Genomic DNA, 17,185 nt, shown 5'->3' with positions numbered 1-17,185 from the left:
ATTTGTCCAAATGATCAGGCTAAGAACAATTGTTTTGGGGACTCAATGATGTATATGGCTGGGGATGTAGTTTAATAAATATGGAATCTATACTCTCTTATAGATTGAATAATTGTTCTCTATTGGGTTGACTTTTTGAACTGAAAAGGTTATGAGCGCTCACGTCGCAAACTTGTTTTGACACAACCTTCACTAGTAAAGTCAATGATACTCTAGGAACAAGATATAGCTAAAAGGGTAAAACAGTAATTTTATTCCCTTTTAATTATGAACCATTAATAGAGAATTAATGCCGTATGTAATGATTATATCAATGGATACTTTATTCTTAATAAATTACTCAATAAATATATGTCTATAATTATCAAGAGTTCAATCTCATATTTTTAGTGGAGTAATCATGAGATTAATAAATATGATTATTTAATCAAAGAGCTTTGATTAATAATATATTATTTATTGGAGCTTGATATTATAGGTCCATAGGTCCCTTGGGTGGCTCCATCAACACCATATCAAGGTAAGAGTTGATAAAATGGTATAACTGTAATTTAGAAATTTTAGAAGAATTTTATTCTTTAGGTCAAGTATACAATTATATGATATTTGAGGTTGAATTATTAATTTAGAATTAATTATTAAATTTCGAAAACATATTTATTAATTTAAATATATTAAATTTCGAATTTCATATATATAAATAAATAAAATTTTGAAATTAATTATTTTATTTGAGTGAGAGAAAATAAAATTGGTAAGTCAAAAAATATTTTTTGATTTATTTAATTTTAAAAGATGATGATAATGATGATCATCAATTTGAATTTTGAATTTATAATTTAAATTTTGAAATATGGTTGTCATATTTTCCTGAAAAAGATAAATACCTTATTTTGTGGGAGATTGATTTAGTTAAATAATTAAATAAAAGAAAAATACAAACCTGAAAAAGGAATAGCAGTACACGCTTGACACAGTCCAAGGACTGTGCCATGCGTGTACCACTATACAAATATTGTATCTATGTAGTTTTTATTTTATTTATTTAATTATTTAACAATTTAAAAATAACTTTTTCAAATATGGTAAGTTAGACATTTACGTAAAATCAAATCCTATCATCATTATTATATTATTTTATATTACTATTATTATTAGGAATAATAAGGTGACATAAATATATATATATATATGATATAGAAGATGAAGAGAAATACAACAATAAACAATAAAAAAAACAACACAATACACAATTCAGAATAGTTCTCAGAGTTTTTGTCAGACAAAAACTCTTTCTCTCTTTTTTCTTCTTTATTCTAGCCATTCTCAGACCATAATCCAAGTTCTCATGTGTTGAGAAATACTTGTGATTCCTAAAATACAAACTCATGTTCTCTATGTGCCCACACACATCTTCAGGTGTAGAGAACACTCCAGAAGATCGTGGTTTGAGTGCTCAAAACTTTGGATAGGAAGATTGATAAAAATACGAAAAGATTCAAGGACACTTGATAGGCTTCAAGATGTAAAGTTTATGTTATTGATTTTTTTTTTCGTGTTTATATATTATATATATTGTATATTTATATATATATATATTTGTTGCATGATTAATAGTATTGTATGATAATGTTTCTGGATTGTTTTCTTGGTCATATAAATTGTTTATATGATTATTGAAAATTTTTGTATGCTGTTGTTCTGTTGTTTAATAATAAGAATAAAACAACAACAGGCCCACCACGCACCATTTTTTCACCGCGTGCTCTGATTGGTTTTCCAACACAAACACAAGCTATCATCCGAAATCGATTCATCAGCTTCAAAGAGAGAATTTGCATATTGGTTCATCTTGAGAATGTACTCATCGATCAAAAGAGCTCTTTTCTTGGTAGATTGAAGGAGTCCTTTGACTTGAAGAACTCTGGCTTTGGACATGGTAACAAAGATCTGAGCAAGGATATTCTAGATCTCAGCAGAGGTGCGACAGTTGATAACATGTCCAAGCATCACCTCGGTCATGTAATTCATGAGCCAATGCAGCAGAAATTGATCAAAACAAAGCCATTGGTAATATGCTTGATTAGGATCGTTACTTGCAAGAGTGATCAATGGGGGAGGGTTGGTGCCAAGGATGTAACCATCCAGATTATAGGCACGAGTCGCAGCAAGAACCAGAGCTCTCCAGTAGGAGTAATTCGACTGATCTAGTCGAAGATTGAGTGGAAGGAGATTGTTGTTGGGAAGGGCAACAAGATTGACTCTCGGAGGTGGAGCTACGACCAGAGCAATAGGTGGATGGACTCGTTGAGCATTTTGATCAGCAACAAAATTGTTAGTACCATCGGATGCCATGGCAGGAGTCTCTGATACCATGCTAGAGACTAGAAAAACACAAGAAAGATCCAGAGAACAATGGCAGAAAGTAAAGAACAAAAACAGAGAAATGGATTATGTAAAATGAAGAGCTCAACCTCTACTGGTGAGACTCACTTGAATATATATACTGAAGATGAGCAAAGAGCTTGTACAGCTGGTACAACAAGTTAGTTACAGAAGTTGTTAGGACAGCTAGCCAAATAACAAATCTGTTATAAAACAGTTATAACTAATTATGTTGACTAACTAACTAACTAGCTCACTGTGACACTCATTCCTAACAGACTCATGTTGAGTGGATGGACATTCCATCTTCATAATGGCCCTGCCATTGTGGCAGATACTGTATCTGTGTTATGGACTCGCCACTACGACAATACATGTATTGTCGTTAACGGTCTCCTGACCAAGCAGTCAGTACCAACAATATATGAAAACATAAATTCAAACACATTAGGCATTCAACTATAACGATATCATGGCACACTCCCTCCTGTGCCTTACTCTTGGAGTGCACGCCCTACACTAGGTGCAAGAAACAATTTTCTTACGTCGAGTCCTTTGTGATAGGGTAAGGCGACAACAAGCACGATTATTTCCTTCCCGAGCCTTGCGGTACCCCTAGTCACCACATAATAATGGATATCCATCAAGAACTAAACCAATTAAAAGCTTCAAGATTGATTCCTAGCCTCCAGAACCTTGAATTCTACAAAACCAGGTAGTAGAATCCTTCCTGGGCCTTTAGGTTTGAGTTCTCGTACTCAAAAACCCTATTTAGCCAATATCTTCAATTTGAGCCGCAATGCCCCTCACAAGCGTCGTGACACTCTACAAGTCAAAGAGTCCCCAAAGCCCTTTTCCTATACACGCGCTATGGTGCATCCCACCAGGCGTCGCAGAGACCAGGAAATTCAGAGAACCGCCCTAGCCTAAGAGTTCATGCGGGCTGCGACGTATCAAGAACAACGTCGTGACGCAACCCCGGGAACCCAGATTTCCCACGTTTTTCTCCTAGCACAATCCATCCCAACTAACAATCAAACCTACAATTGAACTCTAAACTCCTAACAACACATCTCAGACAACATATAAACATTAAGAATTCAAGCCAAAACTTCAACAAACTCAGAATTATAAAACTTCATCAAACACAAAATATAAAAAATAAAAAGCTTGAGGACTGAAATTACCTCCTAGAATTCGAGTTCCCCTAGTTGGATCCTTAGCTTGATAGCCTCTAATCCCCAAGACCTAGCTTCCAATTCCCACCAAGGATAGCCTTTAAGCTTGAAACTCAGCAAGTTCCCTTCACAAGCTTGGGAGAACCACTTTGCAAGGGAGAGACAGAACAGGAGAAAGAAAACGTGAATGAAATTTCCCTTGTCTAAACTTGTACAACTTTCTCTTTCTCTAAAAAAAAAACCATGTACAACTTTTTGCATTTTAAAGTTTTCAAGAAAATGAGTTAAAAAAAATAGTGAGAAATAACATTTGTCAAAATTATATTTTTGGGTAAATAAAAATAGTTATGCTATTGTTAGTTTATATTTTCTTTTTAGCTAAACCAAAATAAGTGATTATCTTTACAATTTACAAGAGAATTTTTTCCTTTTTTATCTTTATAATCAGCAAACTATATGGATTTGGTCATACTTGGCAATGTCAGATAAGAATGTTTAAACTTATGGCTACCTAAATAGATTTGACCATGTTTTGTGTGGTTGGTAAGAAATGGTCTATGAAGTCTTGCAACACTATTGATTATCAAGACTATATTGAGATGTCTTTTCTCAACCATTATATAATTCAATAGCTTAATCTCACCATTGACTTAAGTTTAATATTTATTTTATTCGACAACCAAAGTTTGAGTCATGATTTTTAAATCTGGATTTATTTATTTATTTTTTTATCAAGATTTTTAAATCTAGATTGTTTATCTATTATATGATTAATAATCAATAGTAGATAAGATTGGTATATCGATATAGAGAAAAAAAAATTCTTCATTTTAACAACATTATAAAAATAAAGGTGAAAATGACTTTGTATTTTTATTTAACAAATTGGCATATAAGATATTGTTTAAAAGATATTCATAATCAAAATACGTATACGTTATTTTCTTCTTCTTCTTCTTAAAAAAAAAGAAATTATTCTACATTGAAATTGAGTCATTGACGATAAAAGAACTTTGTTCTAAATATATCATAAAATCTTTTAATTCATCAAATCGCACAAAAATAAAAATCTTTTAAAATACAATTTTAAAATTAACAATCAATTTTAATTAATAAAAAAAATTCTAAAAACAATAAAATAGAAAACCTACAAATTTATTTTCTAATTTGTAGATAGGAATTAGATATTTCTCTTATTTCTTTTATTTTTGTAGTATTATTTAAGATTTATGTACTCTAAATTAATATATTTTAGATTTTTTTAAAAATATTATTAAGGTATGAGAAATTTCTACTGTATGATCTTCAAAAGAGTCCTACTAGTGGAGTTATGTGTTTTTAATTTGTCAAAAAAATTTGGTACGATTTGTTTTATGACTTTATGTATTGTAGTTAGTTAGAATATTTTACAAATTTTTAAAAAATTATAAATAATTTATAATATTGAAAACTAGTTTAAAAATGTGTTCCTGATTTTTTTAATGATTTTTTTAATGCTTATAGAAAACAACATATTTGAATTAGTTTTTTACACTGTAACTTATTAAATTTTTTTTAAAAAATTGTAAAATAATCTAAATAATTATAATAAACATAATTAAAAAAAAAAAGGACAAAAACTATTCAGAAATGGAATATAGAAAGTGGTTATTTTTTGAACCACTTCCATAGAATCATCCTAAAGTACGAACGAATGAAAATAGGCACATGGAACTAATTTAAGATTGATGTAATCTAAATTAAGATTGACATGGCTTTTAAAGTTAAAAAAAGATAAGAAAAGTGAAAAAAAAAACTAAAAAAGACGAATACAGTTGTTTTTCTTTTTTAAAAAAACAAACAAGGCGGTATGGAAATTGGAATTACAGGAAGTTTCCGTGGGAATTAAAAAAAGAAAAAGTTACAGGTAAGAAAAAGGAGAAACCGTACAGAAGAAGAAGAAAAAAGCAGAGTCGAACTCAGATTGAGACGCATACATATTACCCCACGTCCAATTCTTTCCCGGTCCTCTCTCTCTCTCTCTCTAACTTTGTCATCTCTCTCTCTCTAACCCATTTCCCTCTCTTGCTTGTGCCTTTTCAAACGCTTGAAAAAACAGCAATTACAGCACAAAAAAACACGCTCAGAACCTTCTCTTCTATTTATTATTCAACTTTTTTCCCATGCCAATGGCTAGCATATATACCTCCTCCAAATTCCCTCAAGTTGCTCGATTCGGATACCCTTTCTGAACTTATTTCCATTTTCTCTTCACTACTTAATGGAGGTTCTGGAATACGATACTACAACCATCCTAACTCCCAATATTACTACTACTATTGCTACTCCAATGAAGCACCATCACCGTGAGAACGTTCAATGGCTCCGGTGTTCCGTACAGAACTACGATTGGGGTCAAAAGGGTCGCGACTCTCATGTCGCCAAGCTCTTTGGTCTCAATTCCGACTCCCCAATCGACCCAGATAAGCCTTACGCTGAGTTCTGGATGGGCACCCACGAGTCTGGGTCGTCGTTTCTGGTTTGCAATGGGGAAGATAGCAATGGGCATCTGTCGTTTGAGTCGGAGAGTGAAAGCCTCAAGTCCTGGATTTCGAAGAACCCTAATGTGCTTGGAGAGAAAGTGGTCCAGAAATGGGGTAGTGACCTCCCTTTTTTGTTTAAGGTAATCGAATTCTGATGGGATTTCCATATTGGAGCTTTCCCATTTCATGGGGTCTGATTTGATTGTTTGTTTGTTTTTTAAGGGCTCTTCTTTTTTATTTTCAGGTACTTTCAGTTGGCAAAGCATTGTCAATACAGGCTCACCCTGATAAGGAACTAGCCAAGGCTTTGCATAAGTTACTTCCAAGTCTTTATAAGGATGATAATCATAAACCTGAGATGGCTCTCGCTATAACTCAATTTGAGGCTCTATGTGGGTTCATCAGTATCCAGGTATGTATATATATACACATACACTACTAATCCGTACGTGAATTTATAAATTCAATTGCCAAAATTGGATTTTGGTGTTCGTTGCTTGGTTTTGAAGTGACTGCTCTCTCTAGTGGTCGATACAAGATCTGGTCATTTTAATAGATTGTACAAGAATGATTTTGTGTTTTGGATTTTTTTCGATCTCTCTCTTCCACCTGGGGATGTGGGTGTCGGTCACTGAAGTTTTAACCTTATCTGTTTACATGTATAGCTGTTTTGAGTTTTTCTTCTAAAACCTTGTATCTTAAAGGGGCCAGGGGTCTATGTTTATGCCCTTTTCACTTTTAGGAGAATGGTTCTTCCGTGAAAAACTTGGACTGTAACTGCTCTTAGATCTCTGAGAAAATCTCTCATACACGTGGTAGAACTTTATTTATATTCTTTTGTTAAACTAAACAAAATGGAAAAAAAAATAGATGCTGGAGCTCTGTAGGTTTACATTTAGATCTTCTGCTTTGCTGGAAGATTTTAATTGTAGAGGAAAGGACTTCAGCAAGCAAGTGGCACACATGAAAAGGAAACTATAACAGTCTTTATTGATCATCTTTGTAAAATCAGTTGTTAAATGGAATGATTAACATCAACTTGGGTTCATTAGTTGCACCACATACGAATATACAGAATTTGTAGAATGATTGTGAAGTTTCAGAATAACATTTGAATTGAATCTCTATCATAGTGTGTTAACACTGGTTGTTTATGTTTTTGAACTCACTCTAATATGTGGATTGACATGCCATGTTTTACAGGAGCTCAAGTCTGTCCTTCAGAATGTTCCTGAGATTGTAGAAGTGGTTGGCATCTCAGATGCAAAAAGAATTTTGGAGATCAGTGATCAAGATGGGGAGGAGAAAGTAAAATCTTCTCTGCGTTCAACTTTTACGAAACTCATGTCAGCTAGCAAAGACATGATTGTAAAAGTAACGTCCAAAATGATAAACCGTCTACACTCAGAAAGTCAGGTACGTTGATGATTTAAACTTATTTCTTAACTGAATTTGTTAAAACCCGTCATAGAAGATTCAATTTTGTTATTTTTCTTGCCTCTTAAAGGCTGCTAGGATGTTTGTTAGTTTTCCTTCCCCTGCCCCTATACGATTCTGCTCTGCCACAGAGAGACAGAGTACTAAATTCACAGTTTTGTTTATTTTTGGATGATTTCTTTGTATTATTTTACATGTTTTTGAAATTACGAGTTCCCAGTTGACTTTTGCCTTGGTAGTCTTGGGATGTGTAAACTCTTATTACTGAGGCAGGTTAGGTTCAAATAGTCTGAGCACTGCATGTCAGATAGGCTGTTTTTTTTTTTTTTTGTATTTATTTGTTTTTTCTCTGCTTGAAATATTAGTTTCTTAGTTTTTCTTTCTGTTTTGGTTTTAGCAATTTTTTCTTTTCTTTTCTTTTCCCATGATCACCACGCCCTGTTTAATTCTTTGATCACATTGTTGTTTTTCTTCTTCTGTATTAGGTTCGGCAGTTGACAGATAAGGAACGGCTGGTTTTGGAGCTAGAAAAGCAATATCCATCTGATGTTGGTGTGATAACAGCCTTCTTTTTTAATTATGTGAAACTTAATCCTGGTGAAGCTTTATATCTTGGAGCCAACGAACCCCATGCATATTTATTTGGTGAATGCATAGAATGCATGGCGACTTCAGACAATGTTGTGAGGGCTGGTCTAACTCCCAAGCACATGGATGTGAACACTCTTTGTTCCATGCTCACATATAAGCAGGTACTTTGTCATTTATGTTTTGTGATTGCATTTTTCAATTGGTCACGGAAAGCATGTGTTACTCTTGGCTGAATTTATGTTACACGTAGGTGTAATGTAAAGTTCACAAACACTTTTTGCCTTATTTTAAAAGGAGTTGGACAAGTTACGTAACAAAAGGAGAAACACAATAGGACAGAATATTATTAAGAGTTCTGGTTTTTTCTTCGGTGTCCCTTATGGGCAACTTGTCACATGAGGTAGCACTTGCTTTATTGTTGATAAGCAATATCCATGAACACAAGGATAGGAGAAAGTCCTCAAATGCAAGTCTTTCTTTTTCTTCTTAGTCTACGCAGCCAAAATCTGCATCTTGATATTTAGATCTGATTGTAATGGAGAGCTTATCTGAAACCGTGTCCCTGCTTGTATTGGGTGATAAAAACAAAAAGATATTTGTGCTGTGTTGTAGTTTTCTTCTCTGCCTTATTTTCTCCCAAGGAAAACTTTAATTTAGGCGTTCATAGTAAAGTATATTTTGTTTACCCTTAATCGTTTGCATCATTCTGCATTATGTTTTAAAAAAGAAAAACTATCATCTGATCTGACATTCAAATTTTGACTTCAGGACTTCCCTGAAATACTGCAAGGAATTCCTATAAATCCGCATGTTCGAAGGTATCTCCCGCCATTTGATGAATTCGAGGTTGATTACTGTAATCTTCCCGAGCAGGAATCAACCGTGTTTCCTGCGGTCCCGGGTCCTTCCATACTATTGGTGACCCTTGGTGAGGGAATTATGTATTCCAATTCTCCAAGAGGAGATGTAATTATTGAAGGGGATGTTCTATTTATACCTGCAAACACTGAGCTTAACATAACAAGTGCTTCTGGGTTGCAGCTATACAGAGCTGGAGTAAACAGCGGCTTCTTCCAACCCTCCTGATACCATACACACACAACACCAGCACCTTTTTATTTATTTATTTTTTCCTCTCTCTCTTTTATTTATTTATTTTTTTGCTTTCGGCAGTAATAAATTAAATTTGTGTCTTAATTGATGTATTTGTTGTGCCGTTTATAGATGTATATTTATAATTGTATGATTAATAACATTAGCAATGTAATGTGGTGTACATGCACGAGTAATGAGATACAGTGAAAGTTATACACTTGTGATAGACTAGACATGGTTATTACTCCTATTCCTATTAGATCTGTCTGTACCAGATCTATGCAACACAATTTCCGTGCATTAAAATAATGCTATGGCAATAAACAAATAGCACATTATTAAGGGATTAGCTTTAATAAAAATCATCACCACTTGGCTAAAGGAATATTCACAAGCTATATTCTCTACATATGCGGATTAAACACACACGTTTGTAGTACTCAAAGGGCCCAAGGCTAATTCATTAGCTGCTTTATAGTTGGAGGAATCCAGCAAATTTGGCATTTTAGTACTTGGTTGGAAGTACGAACTAATTATTTACAGACAGCTACACAATATGATCTAATACTTTTAAGGCATAATCACTTGGTAATGTGTCAGATTTTAACCACCAAGTATTCAATTTATTATTTTCTTCCCGGATAAATACTATTTTAGAAATCCTATAGTGTAAAAGTTATTGATGAAACTATCTCTTTTGTTAAATAATAATTTAGACCATACCATTTGCTAAATATAACAATATAATACAGTAACTTTGATTTTGGTTAAACTTTTATTTCATGAGATCTCGGCGCCCACTCCCACGGAAGTGCTGTATTTCTACAAGATGAAGCCGCAACTCAACTCCAAAGACAAGACATACGTCTTTTGCGAATTCTATCAGCAGATTTGCAAATTGAAAATTTGGTTCAAGTTTCATGGCCGAAACAAGATCGAACAGTTCATCTAGAGTAATAAACTGAGGTGCGCATGCAATTCAAATGTGTTAATCATGCAATTTAGATGCAATGTTAATATAGTTTTAAACATTTGCAATAATTGTGATCCAATTTCGCTTACCATCTCTATAGTGGTATTTAAGTAGGCATCCTTGTTCCTGGCTGACTTCGAATCATATATCAAAACCTTTTCTTTTATGACATCAACGTGTGACACAATCCAATGATCACCCCATGCTTTGCATAGCATGAGCACTGCCATCTGTAAATGAACGAGTCAATTTGTACATCAACTTCAGTTTTATTGATAACAATTTGTACAGCCCAAGACTCTTGGTGACATAATATTTTACGCAATGAATAATACGAATTAATACTTGAGAAAAACACTGTCATGTTGATATCTGACTCTTAAGGAACCCCGCCCAAAAACAAACGAAAAATGCATCTCGTTATTGGATCTTCATTTACACTCCACTTGCATTCTTGTTTTTTCTCCTTATTTTTTAGATTCTATATTTTGTCTCTTTTTGGTATCAGACGCCATTGTTTATTGTCAACGTGTATGTGTTTCTTTGTTGGAACTTTTTTTAAATGAATTATTAAAAATTGATACAATAGAGTTGTGTGTGATATGGGAAAAGTCCCACATGGAATTGGAACACTCTTCATAGAGTGTATATAAGTTGCCAATGCAATGACTTGGGGTGTGCCCCAAGGGGTACCCAGTTTTGTGCGAATGGGTGAGGACTCACACACTTGACCACCACACGCGCGCCGCCGTCCGACCGAGCCGAGCTAGCTGGTGGGTGGTGTGGTGCTATGGCTGCGACCGATGATTTTTCTGGTTCTACCTCTGTTGATATTAACAAGCCATTTCGTTTTGAGGGTTTGCACTTTAAGTGTTGGAAACAGAAGATGCTTTTTTATCTGACCATGAAGAAGGTGGCGTTTGTGCTCACTGCTCTGAAGCCGGTTGTCCCTGAGGCCTCGATCGACAAGGACAATCAGACTGAACGTGAGAAGCAACAGAAGGACTTGGACTCCTGGGTGGAAAATGATTTCCTATGTAAGAATTTTATTCTTAACGGTTTATCTGATGATCTTTATGACTATTATAACTCAGACAAGTCAGCAAAGGAGATTTGGGAGGCGCTGCAAAAGAAATACGATACAGAGGAGGCAGGGACAAAAAATACGCTGTTAGTCGATACCTGAAGTATCAGATGGTTGACGATAAATCTGTGGAGGCCCAATCTCACGAAATTCAGAAAATTGCTCATGAGATTATCTCAGAAGGTATGGCCCTTGATGAACAGTTTCAAGTTGCTGTTTTAATTGACAAATTACCTCCTTCCTGGAAGGACTTTAAAAATGTTCTCAGGCATAAGACTAAGGAATTTTCCTTAGAAAGTTTGATCACCCGCCTTCGTATCGAGGACGAAGCAAGGAAACAAGACCAGAAAGAAGAGGTGCTTGTTGTCTCTAACAGCATCCCTAAGAAGCCCACACCTGCGGTTCTGAAGCCAAATGGAAAAACCTTTAAGAATCAGAACCGCAACTCAAATTCAAATTCCAACCGCAACGCGAATTCAAATTCCAACCGCAACAACCAGCACAATCCTCGAAACAACAATCAGAATTGGAACCATAACAGGAACCAACATGGAAGGCAGCAGCCTCCACCCAAACAGAATGACTCTGGATAATTCCTTTGTTACGTTTGTAACAAGCCAGGTCATATGGCACGTAAGTGTAGGAACAAGCCAAGCACTGCTCCGCAGGCTAACTTGACTGAAGAAGCTTTTATAGCTATGATTTCTGAGATCAACCTTATTGGTGGATCAGATGGGTGGTGGGTAGACACTGGCGCTTCTCGCCATGTCTGCTATGATCGTGCTATGTTTAAAACATACACTGCTGCTGATGATAAGAAAGTGCTGTTGGGAGATTCCCACACCACTATTGTTGCTGGGATGGGAAATGTGGAGCTTAAGTTTACCTCAGGAAAGACTTTATTACTGAAAGATGTAATGCATACTCCTGAGATGAGAAAGAATCTGGTTTCTGGTTTTCTGCTTAATAAGGCTGGGTTTACTCAAACTATTGGGGCTGATTTGTACACCATCACTAAGAATGGTATTTTTGTTGGGAAGGGTTATGCTACTGATGGTATGTTTAAGTTAAATGTTGAATCCAATAAAGTTTCTCCTTTTGCTTATATGTTGTGTGATTTTAATGTTTGGCATGCTAGACTTTGTCATGTTAATAAGCGCATTATTAAGAACATGGGTAACATAGGACTGATTCCTAAAGTGTCAGATAACGATTTTGAAAAATGTGATTTTTGTAGTCAAGCAAAAATAACTAAGACTCCTCATAAATCTGTTACTAGAGAATCTGAGCCACTAGATTTAATTCATTCAAATATTTGTGAACTTGACGGAACGTTAACTAGGAATGGTAAACGCTATTTTATCACCTTTATTGATGATTGTTCTGACTTTACTTATGTGTACTTGATGAAAAAGAAAAGTGATGCGCTTGACATGTTCAAATTATTTGTTACTGAAATTGAGAATCAATTCAATAAGAAAATTAAAAGGTTTCGTAGTGATAGAGGAACTGAATATGATTCAAACACGTTTATTGAGTTTTATAATTCACATGGCATTGTACACGAAACCACTGCACCATATTCACCTGAAATGAACGGTAAAGCTGAAAGGAAGAATCGAACTTTTACTGAATCTGTTGTGGCTATTTTATTGAATTCTGGTGCTGCACCTTATTGGTGGGGTGAAATTCTTTTGACTGTTTGTTATGTGCTGAATAGAGTTCCTAAGTCTAAAAGTAAAGTTTCACCTTATGAGATCTTGAAAAATAGGCAACCTAACCTGTCTTATTTTAGAACTTGGGGTTGTCTGGCTTATGTTCGAATTCCTGATCCTAAGAGAATTAAACTAGCAAGTAGAGCCTATGAATGTGTATTTATCGGATATGCAATTAATAGTAAAGCATATAGGTTCTATGATTTAAATGCGCATGTTATTGTGGAATCAAATGATGCTGATTTTTATGAACATAGATTCCCTTTTAAATTGAGAAATAGTGGGGGCGCATCTACTAGCAACATTCCTGTGATTAAGAATAATGAACATATTGAGGATAGAGAATTAGAACCTAGGAGAAGTAAGAGAACTAGAGTTGCTAAAGATTATGGTTCTGATTTCTGTGTCTATACATTAGAGGAGGATCCTGCTAACCTCCAAGAAGCCTTGTGCTCTTTAGATGCTGACCTCTGGCAAGAAGCAATAAATGATGAGATGGAGTCTCTTGAGTCTAACAAAACGTGGCACTTAATTGATTTACCTCCTGGTTGTAAGCCTATAGGTTGTAAGTGGATCTTGAAAAAGAAATTGAAACCCGATGGTACTGTTGAAAAATACAAGGCTCGTTTGGTAGCCAAGGGTTTTAGGCAGAGAGAAAACATAGATTTCTTTGACACCTTTTCACCTGTTACGAGGATAACATCCATTAGAGTTTTGATTTCCCTAGCTGCAATTCACAATCTAGTTGTACACCAAATGGATGTTAAGACTGCATTTTTGAATGGTGAATTAGAAGAAGAGATCTATATGGATCAACCGGAAGGGTTTGTAATCCATGGCCAGGAACATAAGGTTTGCAAGTTAGATAAATCTCTGTATGGTCTTAAGCAGGCACCTGAGCAATGGCATGAGAAATTTGACAATTTAGTTATCTCCCATGGATTTAAAGTGAATGAAAGTGACAAATGCATTTATTATAAATCTGATAATGACATTTGCACTATTGTATGTCTATATGTGGATGACTTGCTCATATTTGGTTCGAATATCCATGCTGTGAATGTTGTGAAATCTCTGTTGTGTGCTAACTTTGATATGAAGGACCTCGGAGAAGCGAATGTAATCCTTGGTATTAAGATTACTAGGTCCGAAAAGGGAATTTATTTGGATCAATCTCACTATATTGAGAAGATTCTAAAGAAATACAATTACTTTGATTGTAAACCTGCTTGCACACCATATGATCCAAGTGTAAAATTATTTAAGAACACTGGTGACGGTGTAAGACAATCTGACTATGCGAGCATCATTGGCAGTCTTCGATATGCCACTGATTGTACGAGACCCGGCATTGCCTATGTCATGGGATTATTGTGCAGGTTTACTAGCAGACCTAGTATAGAGCATTGACATGCTATTGAAAGGGTCATGAGATACCTAAAGAGAACCATGAACCTTGGATTACATTATCAGAAGTTTCCAGCTGTTCTCGAAGGTTATAGTGATGCAGACTGGAACTCTCTGTCTGATGACTCCAAAGCAACAAGTGGCTATATCTTTAGTATAGCTGGTGGAGCTGTTTCTTGGAAATCTAAGAAACAGACTATTTTGGCACAGTCCACCATGGAGTCTGAAATGATAGCACTAGCTACAGCTAGTGAAGAAGCAGGTTGGCTGAGAAGCCTGCTAGCTGAGATCCCTTTATGGGAAAAACCGATACCAGCTGTGTTGATCCACTGCGATAGTACCGCGGCTATTGCAAAAATTCAGAACCGTTATTACAATGGTAAGAGACGACAGATACGTCGTAAGCATAGTACTGTTAGAGAGTTTCTCTCAATAGGAGCTATTAGAGTGGATCATGTACGCACTGATGATAACTTAGCAGATCCTTTGACGAAAGGATTAGCTAGAGAGAAAGTCCATAAAACATCGAAGGGAATGGGACTATTGCCCTTAGAATGATGAATCACTCATGATGGTAACCCAACCTAAAGACTAGAGATCCCAAGAACTAGGTTCAATGGGTAATAACAAGTTGTGAAGTGATATGAGTTGAATCATGCTATTTCCATTAAAGCAAATAGAAGCATGAATTCCTGAAGCGATGAGAGGATGAGTTAATAGAAACTCTTAATGAGATCTATACTCTATGTGGAGTGGAGTACCGAGCTACAGGAGTACTCTTGATAGACTCACCTATGTGAATGTGGAAGTAGGGCCGCTTCCTATGGAATTTGGGCAAAATTTCTAGAGCATTCACTATACTGGGATAGACGTGCATGACCATTAACGCACGAGCTTTTTTGATTACACCCTTGAAAGGTTGGTGCGTGGTACGATGTTAGAAATAGAGTTCAAGACTACGTGTCACTCTAGTATAATCTAAATCGTATTCACTACGCAAATGTTCAAATCGAAAGATACATTTGCTTATGCACAATCTTATAGATTCTGAAATTGCTCAAGAAAATATTTTAAAAATTCAAGTGGGGGATTGTTGGAACTTTTTTTTAAATGAATTATTAAAAATTGATACAATAGAGTTGTGTGTGATATGGGAAAAGTCCCACATGGAATTGGAACACTCTTCATAGAGTGTATATAAGTTGCCAATGCAATGACTTGGGGTGTGCCCTAAGGGGTACCCAGTTTTGTGCGAATGGGTGAGGACTCACACACTTGACCACCACACGCGCGCCGCCGCCGCCGTCCGTCCGACCGAGCCGAGCTGGCTGGCGGGTGGGTGGTGTGGTGTCGTATTTTTAAGTTTTATTTTTTCAACAAAGGTATCTAAACGTTTATCATTTTATTAATTAAATTAATTTTAAAAACGTTCATTTTAATAAAACAAAAACAGTTTTTTTTAATTAAATGAAGATAAACGTTTTAGCCGTTTAATCCTCCTCTGATTTAATAGAAAAACGTTTTGGGGATTTTGATTTTCTTCTGTGTATAAGTTGGATAGAACTATTTTGAAAAAAAAAACACAGAGAGTTTTTTTTGTTCTTACTGGGTTCTGCGAATTTTCTGAGAGCAATTTTTTATAAGGGTGTACAAGAACGATCTTCTCGGTGCAGGGAGGAATCGTACAGAGGCTGTTTTATCCTGGGGACGGCGTGGTTGATAGACTGCCGTGCACACTTAGGGCAGAGCCGCGAAACGTCTTAAAGAGAGCGACTTTGTCCGCGACTCAGCCAGAAAATATTGATCGGTAATTTCGTTCCATTTTTGTTTTCTATTGAGGAATATCATTCTTAACATTACTTTACTTTTGGTTCTAGCATAACACTTTAGCCTTTCTTAAGGTATTTATTTACTAAATTGCCACTAAGAAGTTGTTTTTGCTATGATTTTCAAATTTAAGGTTTATATAATTTTTTTTATGTGAATTTACATAACGAGTTTTACTAATAATTTTTTTTTCAATTTTTTTTTGGGCAGAGGCCTAAATAAGTTTAGTTAGGAAAATTGCATTGCAAGTGGGTGCTAATCGGGTGTGAGAAGAACTCTCTTTCATCAGTATAGCTAGGTTAATGAATGTAGGTTGTTTGGATGAAGTATCTCATTCCCTTTAATAAATAAGCTAATTATTTGTTTTTGCATCTCAACGTCATCTTTGTATATCTCTAAATTATCATTTTAATAATAATTGATTTATTGATAGCTTATAGTTTTAGTTTATTAGTGTTTTATTGTGGTTTTTCAGTGTTCCTATTAGTGTCGCACTGTGGATAATCAAGCATCATTTTTAGATTGATTTTTATCTTCTTGTTATTAAATAATCAATTTGTTATTTTTATTTAAAAAAAAAATCTCCTATTCATGACAATCATTCACGACAAGGGTAGTAATACATGAAGAAATTTCTTCAAATTAAAACATATCATGATAAACGAAATTTAGCAAATACTTTGTTTTCCTTCTAAGTACAGAACAACAAAACCACCACTATCATGCAATAACATACCAACTATTAGTAGAAGAGTTAATCACAGCTATCCTGGTACTATCATCACAATCTAATGTCGCAATAAAGAGACCCAACCCATATAGAGTAGAAAAAATACAACACAAGCTAGAACACTTTTGACAAATGGACTCTCATAGACACTTTTATAATCTCACACAATTGACTCTTTTCTCACTTGCCGTTTGGTCATACATTATGGTTCTATTTATAAGCAACCAATGAGATATCTAAT

The 17,185-nt window shown here is 35.1% G+C and overlaps 1 protein-coding gene across 1 annotated transcript; it reads left to right on the top strand.

Annotated features, from left to right (window-relative positions):
* The first annotated feature begins 5,461 nt into the window (after positions 1-5,461).
* LOC133818494 (mannose-6-phosphate isomerase 1) lies at positions 5,462-9,439 on the top strand. Its single transcript, XM_062251394.1, has 5 exons — positions 5,462-6,225; positions 6,330-6,497; positions 7,289-7,501; positions 8,008-8,274; positions 8,882-9,439. Exons 1-5 carry the CDS (start codon positions 5,824-5,826, stop codon positions 9,197-9,199), a joined length of 1,368 nt encoding a protein of 455 aa, XP_062107378.1. The 5' UTR covers positions 5,462-5,823; the 3' UTR covers positions 9,200-9,439.
* The last annotated feature ends 7,746 nt before the right edge of the window (positions 9,440-17,185 follow it).

This window comes from Humulus lupulus, chromosome 2 (genome assembly GCF_963169125.1).
Source record: "Humulus lupulus chromosome 2, drHumLupu1.1, whole genome shotgun sequence".
NCBI classification, from domain to species: Eukaryota; Viridiplantae; Streptophyta; class Magnoliopsida; order Rosales; family Cannabaceae; genus Humulus; species Humulus lupulus.
Note: the sequence above shows the minus strand (reverse complement) of the source record. Positions and strands in the feature narration are given on the sequence as shown.

What these genes read in the sequence shown, in the direction of transcription:
- LOC133818494 (XM_062251394.1), top strand. Translation starts at nt 5,824, where the DNA reads ATGGAGGTTCTGGAATACGATACTACAACCATCCTAACTCCCAATATT. An exon ending in GTGGGTTCATCAGTATCCAG is followed by an intron (nt 6,498 to 7,288) that starts GTATGTATATAT and finishes CATGTTTTACAG; the next exon opens with GAGCTCAAGTCTGTCCTTCA. An exon ending in CCATGCTCACATATAAGCAG is followed by an intron (nt 8,275 to 8,881) that starts GTACTTTGTCAT and finishes TTTTGACTTCAG; the next exon opens with GACTTCCCTGAAATACTGCA.